Source organism: Octopus sinensis, linkage group LG18 (genome assembly GCF_006345805.1).
Source record: "Octopus sinensis linkage group LG18, ASM634580v1, whole genome shotgun sequence".
NCBI lineage: Eukaryota > Metazoa > Mollusca > Cephalopoda > Octopoda > Octopodidae > Octopus > Octopus sinensis.
Genome location: NC_043014.1, coordinates 53,032,607 through 53,045,719, shown reverse-complemented (window position 1 = coordinate 53,045,719; position 13,113 = coordinate 53,032,607). Strand labels below are relative to the sequence as shown.

The 13,113-nt window shown below is 38.3% G+C and overlaps 1 protein-coding gene across 1 annotated transcript in view; it reads right to left on the bottom strand.

Annotated features, from left to right (window-relative positions):
• Positions 1-6,183: 6,183 nt before the first annotated feature.
• The window catches only part of LOC118767062, an 89,845-nt gene continuing 82,915 nt past the window's right edge, over positions 6,184-13,113 (bottom strand). Inside the window, exon 2 of the mRNA XM_036511061.1 lies at positions 6,184-7,877. Within this exon, the coding sequence (XP_036366954.1) occupies positions 7,004-7,867 (864 nt within the window). The 5' untranslated portion in view covers positions 7,868-7,877 and the 3' untranslated portion in view covers positions 6,184-7,003. The remainder of the gene's footprint in view (positions 7,878-13,113) is intronic.

Sequence of the window (13,113 nt, the reverse complement as noted above, 5' to 3'; positions counted from 1 at the left end):
TATGGTTTTGAAAATCAAAGAAATTTTATCTCTTTTTCAGATGTATGACGATCGAGTGCCGAGTCGAAGAGAAAAAAGCATTCTGGACGCCTGCTTAGACTCCTGCAAAACTTCCCAAAACATTTGTGTTGTGTACAGAGAAGGTTGCTAAAGGACTGCACAGAAATGGTTTTCCCAATTCAAAAAATTCGATCCCTCAACCTTTTCATGTTCCAACCATCCTGTTCAGTTGAATGAGGATCGATTGAACCGGCTCAATCAATGAAGATCTTCATCAATTCACTCGGAATTGGCCTAAAAGATGGAATGCTCCCATGACACTGTCACCCATCAGCTTCAATCGATGGGCAACGTCCATAAACTCGGTACATGGCTGCCACACGCTCTGAACGAGAGAACAAAATCTCAGCGCTCTTCTATCGTCGACAGTTTGCTCGTTCGATACCAGGTTGGTCGCGAACTCAAAGATTCTTTTACAGCGTCTTGGCCGACGATGAAAAATGGTGTATTTACGTCAATATGAAGCAGAGGAAAGAATAGCTGGATTTCAACATGCAAATAACACCTCGAGCCAAGATCTGCATCCATGCGAGACAAGGATCTGTGTTTGGCACGATCCACTACGAAATACTTGAAAACAACCTCACTATCTATGCAGAGCTTTACGTTCAGCAAATACACCAGCTCAACGAGGCAACCCAGCTGAAATTACCCAACCAACAACGTGGCGCCCATCTTCAGCACTACAAGTTCACCTCCAGCTCCCTAATTAGACGAAAAATGCTTTTTTTCTCGAAAAGATTTTTTATCCTACATTAGCTATATATATAAATATATATATGTATACACACACACGCACATATATATATATATATACAACACAACACACACACACACACACACACACACACACACACACACCTATATATATATATATATATAATATAATATATATCTTGTGTGTGTGTGTGTGTAACAAGCAAAAATGCTAGTTCTAAAATCTAAGAGATCAACGCAGTAGTTGTACTGACAAGTAATATTTGTAGCCACTGGCTGTCCGTTCGAGCGGACTCTACAACAATAGGAACACTTTTTAAAATATAAAAGAGATGAACGATAGATGAAAAAGAAAAGAAAGGTGAGAGGAAGAAGGAAGGAAATACGAATGACTGAAAGAAAGGAAGAACGAAAAATAGTGAATGAAAAATGTTTTAAATCGAAAAAAAAGCATCAAAAATATAAACGTTTAAAGGGAGGTAACTGTAGGTTATATATCTTGAAGCAGTAAAATTTTGCAATCAACGCCAGAACAACCCTAATCGAGCAGATCTATTAACAAAAGGCGCTCCACACATGACCATGCGGCGGAGTTTTTTTTTTTCGGATATAGTAAATCCAGGACTGTTTTCTAATAGACACTTCCTTGTTACTGTGTGAGCAGATATCGGATTATTCTAACCATAGCAGTGCTGTTGTTATTCTTTCTTCTAGGTATCATGTACCCAAGGTCATGTGATCCCATGTAGCGTTTCGGTTTCTTTAGACAGAAGGGTTTGATTTGAGGGAGATTTTAGTTGCTCTTTCTAGTGGTTTGGTCGATCACACAGGGACTTCTTGTTCGACTGTGTGTTCTATCTCTGGGTTGTTGCCTGGCTTTGTGGTTAGAGCGTTCAGTTCCCAATCAGAAGATCGTGGTTTCAATTCCTGGGCCATACTTTGTATTGTATTCTTGAACAAAGCACTTCGTTTCATGTTGTCCACATCTACTCATCTACAATAAGTACCAACTGGATGCAGGGGCAGCCGCCCCCTTCACCCCAGCAACCATATTCTGAAAGGTCAGTTGGGTCAAGTGTGAAGGACAGACTCTATAGCTCGCTTTTCTTTTGCGGTTCAATGTATGTGACTACGTGCATGTATACTCAGAGAGTGACATATATACATTTAGACATTTAGACACACACACACACGCACACACACACACACACACACACAACACACACACACACACACGCACACGCACGCACGCACGCACGCACGCACGCAAGCGCGTGCGAAGATTCCACTGGAAGCAACTCGTAAATTAGTCCAACTTCTTTAGTAACTGATATTGTTCATTGAAATTGTACATGTTGGTACGAGAATAAAATATGAGTTATCCTCGATCCAGAGAACTGATTCGAAAGCTCACAGCAGAGGCCGGACTCTGCTAAAGACACGCAATGGCCAGATTCTGGTTTTAAACCGGGTGGATTTAGATTACCAGCCTAAAATACGGACAACATAAGCTGTGGAAATCGATTGATTCCAACAGTTTATGTCTGACCAATTCCGTTCTTAAGATTTGTGTTGAAGACGTTTCTATTTCCGCAGGATTTGCGTTGTAAGAACTCGTTCCGGTAAAAGGTAACTGAATAGCAAGTCTCTTAACCACACAGATATGCCTGTACCCTAGACACAGACAAGGTCCCGAGAACAAAGGGTGCACTTGCACTCCCTTTTAATTTTGTGAGGGTGCAAAATTCAATATTGCTCTCCCTACTTACCTTTCCCAGGATTAGAAAACAAGAATAAAGAACTAAAATATATAATATGAAACCCACCCCCCAAATCCATAGAAAAATATATTACTGAAGTAAATCATCATCAACATTAAAATTAAAATTATAAATAGATGCAATTTGAATTTTAATGTTGAGGATGCTTTAGTTCAGATGCGAACATATCAACGTTCAATAACCGAATGGTTATTGAACATAGATACACGAAGGACTGCACCTAAGGACTTACGCTCATGGATCTACGCAGGATTGAACCTACAGACTCATGCTTTGGTTTCTATAACTTCGGAAAGTTGAACCATGAACTTTTATGCTTCTTTTTTCTTCTTTCTTTTACTCTCTTCCTCTATGTCATTATCTCATTAATATATGCCATTCTCATTTTCCTTACCCCCCCCCCCCCCTATTTGTCTCTGATGACCGAATAGCCTATACTCGGGGACACCCCAGAAACAGCTGTAAGATTTTGAATTTCTTCCTTTAATAATATTGTATACGACTTGAGAAGTTTGCTTTGCCTTAACATTTGTTGTCCTCTTTAACAATTATATATCCGCTGCATCGGAAATCTGCAATGGCTCCATAACTACTGTCTCGGTTATAACCTTGGATCCCCAGTAATCCGTTGCAACCAATTACCTAGCGTACCTAATCGTTTAGATCACCTCTGAACTAAACCTCCATATTTTGTGTATATATATAGACAGACAGACAGACAGATAGATAGATTGATAGGTAAGTAGGTAGGTAGGTAGGTAGGTAGATAAGGTAGATAGATAGATAGATAGATAGATAGATAGATAGATAGATAGATAGATAGATAGATAGATAGATAGATAGATAGATAGATAGACCCCAGTGGCCGAAGGCTAGTCACACACTTAAAACTCAGAGTACCAAGGAGTCTGAATCAAACTCTTTCGGTATATACATGTAACTCCCAATAAATGTGTTGAGTACCTTTCTTTCGTTTTTCTACTCACTCGTATATACATACACACATACATACATACATACACACATACATACATACATACATACATGCATACGCACATACATACATACATACATACATACATGCATACACACATACATACATACATACATACATACATACATACATACATACATACATACATACAAAACATACATACATACATACGAAACATACATACATACATACATGCATCCACACATATATACATACATACATACATGCATCCACACATACATACATACATACACACATACATACATACATACATGCATACACGCATACATACATACATACATACATACATACATACACACATACATACACACATACACACATACACACACATACATACATACATACATGCATGCATACACACATACATACATACATACATACACACATACACACATACACACACACACATACACACATACACACATACATACACACATACACACATACACACACACATACATACATACATACATACATACATACATACATACATACATACATACATACATACATACATACATACATACATACATACATACATACATATAAAATTAATTAATGAGGGTAGAAATTGATATCAGTCAATTACCATCAATTTAAACTATTGGTCTAGCATATTTTTAAAAATCCGAAGATTTAAAAATTATATAACAATTAATAAGAGAAATGACCACTAAAGTGGATTCCTAATATGCTAAAGATAGACGTCAAATCGCTTTACCACGAAGAGTGTGTCTCAAGAAAATATCTCAGCAAAAACGCCAGAATGTAAAAAGGCGTTTTCTTTCGGGTGAACGTTTCTGTGTTTAGTTTTGTGAAATATGTTTTGTAATGCGACAGACGACGCTGAAGAGTTGCAGATATTTGCATTTTGCATTTTGCAAGTGTTAACAACGAAATCATGATACGAAGGCAATTGCTTTATTTTGTATATTTTCATTTGTCTTGTTCATTTTTACATTCTGGCGTAAAGTTTATTATAGTTGTTTCAAGAAAAGCTCAGCACGTGGATCATTTGTTATCGAGCAAAGATTTCCATATAAATCAATAAATTCCGTCTTTGTAAAAAGCAAGAATTACGGAATATCATTAATAAAGGATATCAGTGGTTACCAGTTCATGGAAGAATAAAAGAACATACTTAGCGAAAGATAAAAGTAGTTAGCACTTCCATGATTAGAGAGCTGAGGAAATCCTTAGTAAAAGAACTGAAGTTTGCAGTTCCATTGTTGAAAGATTCAGGAATATCCTTGGTGAAAGATAAAAGAAATGACTAGATCCATCTTTGAAGAGAAATTTAACAAATGTCAGAGGAAACTTTGTAAATCTCATAAAAGAACTCGCTGAAGAAAATGGTGCAGAAGAAAGTCCGCGGATTAAATGATGAATGAATGTCCTTTCTGGTATCATACAAATGAAATCCTAGAGGCGTATGGTCATAACTCCCTAAACGAGATCAGAAAAAAGGTTGGAAGATTCCATGTTTATTGGTATTAATATATGTGATTGCTCTGGCATGGAACAAGAATCAATTATTGTCATTATGTTTCTGAAAACCAGGTTGTCCATTTAGATTTTCTCCTGAGCACACTTCGGAGACGCTGATTATGGTGATCCTGGATGCTTTTGTTGCCCAAACATTGAGCTGGGCTCAAAATTATGCTGCGTTTGCCTTTGACGGTGCATGTACCATGAGGAGAAACATTTCAGACTTACAGAAGAAATTAAAAAACATGTTTTCTGGTACATATTTTGTACACTGTGGAAACCACTCCTTGGAACTTGACCGCCAAGATGTTTGATCTACGGTTGTCATGGTCACTGAGGCATTGGGCTTTGCTTACCAATGTCCCCATTCTTCTGAAAACGCTATGGACCATTAGTTGTGATGAAAATGTCATCATGTTGCCAGACTGTGTCTGCTGCATCATCTTGCGAGCCTGTGTCTGCTGCATCATGTTGCGAGCCTGTGTCTGCTGCATTATGTTGCGAGCCTGTGTTCAGCAGACTTTGCCGTTTGAAGACCTGACTCCGTAGCACAATGATGCAACATCGCCTGACACACTCTGCTGTAACGCATCGACATAAGACACTTTGTGCAATGAAAACAATTTTGGACATCCTCTTGGAGAACTTCATCGCCAAAATGAGCGAGGATAAAAAAAAAAAACTTTGGAATCACTTGATGCATTACTTTTCCATCTATAATAATAATAATAATAATAATAATAATAATAATAATAATAATAATAATATAAAAGATATTACTGTTCCTGTGTTTGCTTTGATATTAAGATTGAAAAGTAAAATCAACCTTGTTTGTAAAAACATTTTGGACCTGGGTTTGCAGCCACGAAGCAAATTTTGTTCTCGAACAACCATTAATTGGAAAGCAGCATAGATTTAATATTGATTTCCCTCCAATATATACCTTTTCGGATATTCAGAAGGTGTATGCAGATATCGACTGTGATTTTGTACTTTTATTATCATTATTATTATTTTATTCTATTTTATTTATTTAAATTCCCGTATCAGAGTGGAATACAATGGCTGATAGAGGAATGTGGAAAAGAATAAATAAAATAAAAACACAATAAAACAGAAATAGGAAAAATGAAAAAAGAGGAAGAAGAATATATAAGGAGAGGTGAAATCATTCTGTCGCCTCCCATAAATTATATTTAACCTCCATCCATTGAGTCTAAGAAAATATCTTCTCCATTTACTTTTGTGAGGACAAGGAATAGTTATCTCCCTTGGTCTACCTTACTAAAGAGTTATCGTTCTTCTTCTTATTGAATTTCTGCTGAAAACTGGTGGAAACAAGAAAATTGTGGCAAAGCTACGTGAAAGTGGCGACAGCGGTTCGCCCTCCGATTGTTGTTAAAAAAAAAAAGGGCGAAGTTCACAATGAACTTTATAAGGCCAAAATAATTCTAAATTAAATAAATACCAACCAAGTCTTTACACGTTCTTGTTGTTTGATCTTTCGTTTGTATTTGGTTAAAGTTTCAGTTTGCTTTTAATATCACAGCAAGTATGTAACCAAGAATCTTCTATTAACTCGGAATTATTCAATGCAAAGTATTATATATATATATATATATATATATACAGGGTGTCCCCCCAAAATGTATACACACTTTATATAATTGTAAAGTAGGTGTTTATTAAAATACATTTAATTTTCGAAATTTTATAGAATCTACAGACCTTAATTTATTGTTTTGTCAGCCTGTTTTCAAGCTGACGTCCATTCTGGTCCAGGCACTGCTGACAAAGTGAAGCAATAGAATCGTAAACATCACGAAACAATTCGTTTGGTATTTGTATGCATTCTCGTTCAATGGTTGCTCTGAAATGAGTGACTGTTGCAGGTTTCATAACGTAGACTTTGTCTTTTAGGTATCCCCATAACACAAAAAGTCTAGTGGTGTGAGGTCAGGTGAACACGGCAGGTAATAAATGAAACCCCTTCGTTTGGCAAGATCTCATCAAGGAAGGATCTAACATCGCGATGGTAGTGTGGGGGTGCCCCATCTTGCTGAGAATAAAACTCCTCATCTTCAAAGTCTTCTCTAAAGCTTGGCATGAGAGACTGTTGCAGCAAGTTCAAGTAAACGGGAGCAAGTAGAGTAGCATAAAAAAAGAATGGCCCAGTTAATCCTCTTGATGATAAGCCACACCACACTGTAACTCCTGGTAAATTAACATGTTGTTCCACCATAACATGCGGATTTTCAGATCCCCAGTAGGTGCAATTGTGGCGGTTAATTGAACCATTTAATTTGAATGTGGCCTCATCCCTCCACACAATCTTTTTTGGTAAATGTGCTTCTTCTACATATCGCACCAAGCACCACTCACAATACTGCACTCTTCGGTCTGGACCATCGTCATTAATAGCATGGACTAATCTTGGAAGGTAACTTTTCCATTGACAACGCTTCAAAATGCGTTGGACAGAAGATTTTGAAATACCTGCCTCACGACTCTCTTGCTGCACAGATTTTCTTGGACTTTGGTGATTCCTTTCCAATACTCCTTCTTGGTTTGAGGGGATTGTTGTTGTTCTTGGTCTTCTGGAATGCTTCTCATGAACATTCTGAACAGTTCCATCGGCTTCAAACTTATCTCTAATTCGAGTGACGGTTAGTCGCGTTGGTGGATTTGCTTGAAACTCCCTCCTAAACTCTCTTTGCACTTCAACTACGTTTTCACACTTCCAGTAGCATTTCAGAGTGAATTTCCTTTGTTCAAAGCTTAGTTTATCTGCCATCATTAATTCCATTGGGTTTCATCTGGAAAAAAATAAATAAACACATCAATTGAATTATCAGCTGCTCAAGTGTATAAATTTTTTGGGGGGAACACCCTGTATATATATGTATATATATATAACATTATTGCATTATCTGTATATATATATATATATATATATATATATAAGATAATTAATAGGGAAGACAGAGTCTACGTGTCGGCTCACGTCTGCACTGTTCCCTCGTGGGTGGGGAACGATATAATGGAATCGAATGCACTGCACAGTGCAGAAGAAGCCTCATCAGGTTACATAATACGTTACTGTGTTATATGTACATATCGCTACTGTGTATGGCAGGATGGTGTCGGCATAAAATATAACTCATATATATATATATATATATATATATATATATATATATATATATATATATATATATATATATATATATGTATGTATGTATGTATGTATGTATGTATGTATGTATGTATGTATGTATGTATGTATGTAATTAATATAGCAACTATTCGCAATGTTATGTAATAAAGGAAAAATTCAATCTAAATCGACGCTTCCTCTGTTTCGCTGCCATAACACGGCACTCACGAACCAAATCTAACCTTGCTGCCAATGTAAAATTGTGTGTGTGTGTGTGTGTGTGTTTAGGCAAGGATTATCTTGAAAATGATGCCACATAATCCGATCCTTATAATATTAAATAATTCTTCAAACTGTTCACCAAGGTCCCAGATAAAGATTCGATAGCAGATCTTTTTTCCGATGCCAAAACCAAAGTGTGCTGGATAGCCCTTGGTAGTTCTCAAACGTAAATTCAATCTTGACCATCTGTTTTCTTTGTGTTTTTTTTAAAGCAAGATACAATTGAATGACTGGAACTTCTTTAAACAGTTAAATCTGGGAAGCGAAGGAAATTGAGCAGATTGGATGTACTTTACTTCAAAACTATCGATCTTTGCGATGGAAAATGTCACTAAAAGTTCCTTTTCTGCATTCTCATTTTCCATGAAAGGCAAGCCGCAAGGAGAAAGATTTCTGCCAGCAATTCCTGTCACTGGAATAAAATAGAAATTTTTAAAAAGGAAGAGAAAATCGCAAACGCCGAGGTAAATGTCAAAGGAACATTTATTGATTCTTGATAAAAGATGCAACGTGATTCTTCCTGATCAGAACTTCAACCAACACATGTTAAACGTATATTAAATAGCATCCGGAGTTTTTCCCTTGGTTTTAATAAAACAATACCCTAATCTAGGGTTGCCCAAACTTTTTAGACCATCGACCCTTTTATGGAATCCTTGACCTCTCATCGATCCCCGGGCATGTACCTAACCCTTATCCAAAGTTGCGGTACATTGACAAACACCCAATTTTGGGCAAAATAAATTTGTCTGCTACTAGGACAACCAAAGCATTAAAAAAAAAAAAAACAATATCAGAATGAATTATATAGAAATATCTACTCGCATAATAAAATAAGTATATAAAAAAAAATTAAAACTCTCTCTCAGCGATTCTGTCGCTGTGAGGAAAGTTTGTTCCCTTCTTCAATTTTTTCACCAAACCCTTTTTCTCTCTGCTTCTGAAGCTGAAAACAACCACAGATGGCGCCAGCAGCAACGGCGGTCACCAGTCAAATTTCACAGAGAAGATCTTAGTAAAACCGAAATTCGATTGGAACATCAGGATTCAGAAGGACCCAGGGCTGAGAGTTTCCATCATTTATAATTATGTTTAAATACCAATTCTTAGTCTTTTACTAGTTCCAATCATTGGGACACGGCCATGCTAGAGCACCGCCTTTAAAAGTTTAGTCGATCAAATTTACTCCAGTATATATTTTATAGTGTCCCACTTATTCTATCAAACCGTTAAATGACATGGATATAAACAAGGAGTGGCTGTAGGGTAAGTAGCTTGCTTACCAACTACATGGTTCCGGGTTCAGTCCCACTGCGTGGCACCTTGGCCAAGTGTCTTCTACTATAGCCTCGGGACGACCAAAGCCTGTGAGTGGATTTGGAAACTGAAGGAAGCCCATCGTGTGTGTATGTATATATATGTGTGTGTATGTATGTATTTATGTATGTATGTATGTATGTATGTATGTATGTATGTATGTATGTGTGTGTGTATCTGTGTTTCTCCCCGCAAACATCTCTTCACAACAGATGTTGGTGTGTTTACGTCCCGTAACTTAGCGGTTCGGCAAAAGAGACCGATATAATAAGTACAAGGCTTACAAAGAATAAGTCCTGGGGGTCGATTTTGCTCGATTAAAGGCGGTGCTCCAGCAGTCAAATGACAAACACACACACCACTCACTCAGACATGTGTGTGTGTGTGTGTGCGTGTGCTGCATGATGTCGCTTTACAGTAAACATTGTGTGTCTGACACACGAAGTGGTTCTTGTTGTTGTTGTTTAGCCCCAGGTCGGCTCTGATTTAGCAGACCTATGATTAAAGGCATACCAACCTTGACTGTCGCCTTTGGTCAGAGGACAGATAAGCTACAGGTGGGGCAAAAAAGGCTTGAGGAAGAGGCAGTTGTCTCCAGGTACGGATGTAAAGGGACGCAAAATTATCTGTTAATTAAGGTGGAGACACTAAAAGCATCTTCGCCATTGGCACCTACGACCTCCCTCTAACGCCACTGGTCGATATATTATTTAGATATCTGAATGGAATTGAGGGAGATTTGACTACCACCGCTCGCATGTCGGACAACCAGGTAGAGTAGAGGTGAGGAACAGCTCGTTTGGGGGTGAAATTTTACCCACAAACAAATGCGAACTCGTTACAGTAGATTCAAAATCTTCGATTTTAATATATTAGAGTGTGTGCCCTGGACAAGACATTAAAAGTACATCCGGTGGGGAGGCTCCAGCCAAGGATTTCAATAACTTGTGGGGCTGGTAGTACCTGTCAAAGGTCCCAGTTATTGGGTCAATAAGAAAAGATGGCTGTAGCGAGGGTATGTAAAAAAGAGCTGGTCCCTAGTCATGGTTCATGCATGTGGGCATGCGTTAATGTCCCTGCTTAAAGAATAAACTTTTGAGACCAGCGGATTAGTAGAGTGAACTGTAACTAAAGCAGCGGAAGGTAACGGAACACAACTTGTGTGTTTTCCGAGGAAAATCATAAATCGTCAGACTTTGATGTGGAGCTGTTAATTGCTGACGCCTTTAGTCAAGGAGGAAAGCGAGAGAGAGAGAGAGAGAGAGAGAGAGAGAGAGAGAGAGAGAGAGAGAGAGAAAGAGAGAAAGAGAGGAGTGAGAGAGAGAGAGAGAGAAGAAAGAAAGAGAGAAAGAGAGAGAGGAGTGAGAGATTGTGCGACGGTCAAAGTTTTCCTAACCGCATTATTAAGACTTATGGAGACATTTTTTCGAGGTCGATTAAAAAGTAGGAATTCAGCGTGGTGGTCGTGGTGGGGAATTGCCGGAACTGTTAGGGAGTCGGATAAGATGCCTCACGGTATTTGGTGTCCTGCTCTTACGTTCTATGTTCGATCCCGCCGTGGTCTACTTGGATGGTCGGCCTTACTCCATTATCCGGCATCTTGTGTGCCTTTAGGGAAGCCCACCTTGTTTCGGGCGATCAAAGCCAGGCTTCAGATTCGAGGACATCTTCCTCTCGCCCCTCTTCTCCTCCCAATCATCTCGGAGGATCTGTAAACGGTCTAGTCTGGACATGGCCTTCTCTCCTGACTAAAACATCGACCCCCCAACCTATTAAACCAAAGGGCGGGGGTGAATTAATAAAATGATTGGAACGTCGAAGAGAATGTCTCCGGTAATTGTCGCGAGTTCGAATGCTGCCTTTTCGGGATTAACGAAAGTTTCAATCCAGTGGGGTCTGTTGGCAGAAGAACAGGACTGGATGTCTTGCGGTATTTGTTCTCCTTTGAATTCTAAGTTCAAATCTTCCCGGTGTCTACTCAGTGGATAGACTTAATCCGTCACCCTTTTCAAAACCATCACCAAAATCTTAGTCAGAGAACACTCTCCTCCTTCCGCCTCCCCTCTCTCTCCCTTCCACCTGTTTCAAAGGTTCTCTGAAAAGCCGTGTATGGGTACAGTCTTCCCACCTCAACGAGCGAAAAAATAAATAAAATAAAAACTGACAGAAGTCTATGGTGTGCAGGTCCAAAAGCCCAGGTCGTCTTGATCCTGCAGTAATATCATCTTGGTCTTTCTCATTGGTCTTGAAGAGTCTGAAAAACGCCACGTGCTGACCCTTCCTCCAGGCTCTCTATAAAAATAAAATTAATAACTAAAATAAGCGACGGTAATCGAAATATGGATCCCAGAGAAAGAAAAAGTATTTATCCAAGTAAATGGCGGAGTCGGCATAGAGAGCTGAACATAGAAGCATTGCTTTAATTTATTGACCATATTCCTCAGTGTTTCGTTGTTTTTTTTTTACTTCCTTAAAATAAATTTCCAAACTTCATTGAGTCCATAAACCTATCCTTGGGATGGGTTATTCTACGATAATCCACGACAAACAACATATCATCGTGCTGTAACAGTAAGAGAAATAGAAATATATTATTATTAACAAGGTCGGTATTTTAGGAAAGCGCACGAAACAGTTGAAATTTAATTGTTGTCTTTCTTTCCAAATTTTCAACTCAAAACTTCCAATCCATTTCGAAGTCGGAGCGTCCTACGCACAGGGACACAACGACTTACTTCCCTTTACGTTCTGAGTTCAAATCCCACCGAAGTAAATTTTTACGCCGTTTAAGTTTTTTTCTTTTAATCTTTAAGCGTAGGCATGGCTGTGCGGCCAGTAAGTTCGCTTCTCGACTGGGCTGTATTCGGGTTGAATACTATTACACAGCTCCTTGGACAAGCGTTTCCCACAGGCGTAACCATCGGACGATCCAAGTCTTGCAGTGGAAACTGTCGCAGCCGTCCGAGTAACCGCTCATTGATTCGCTGCCCTGTTATATATATATATATATATATATATATATATATATATATATATATATATAAAGTAAAAACTTAATGTGGACAAGGCTGCGTGGCGCTCGATAATAAATAAATATAATAAACATCAAGTACAAGACATCATCGACGATTGAAAATTACGTAGACACACGAGCGATAAGTATAGTAGGAAGGGACCAACCCAGGACGAATTACCAAAAGATATACAAGTACTCGTTGGCGATGTCCTGTACTTATCGCTCGTGTGCCTACGTATATATATATATATATATATATATATATATATATATATATATA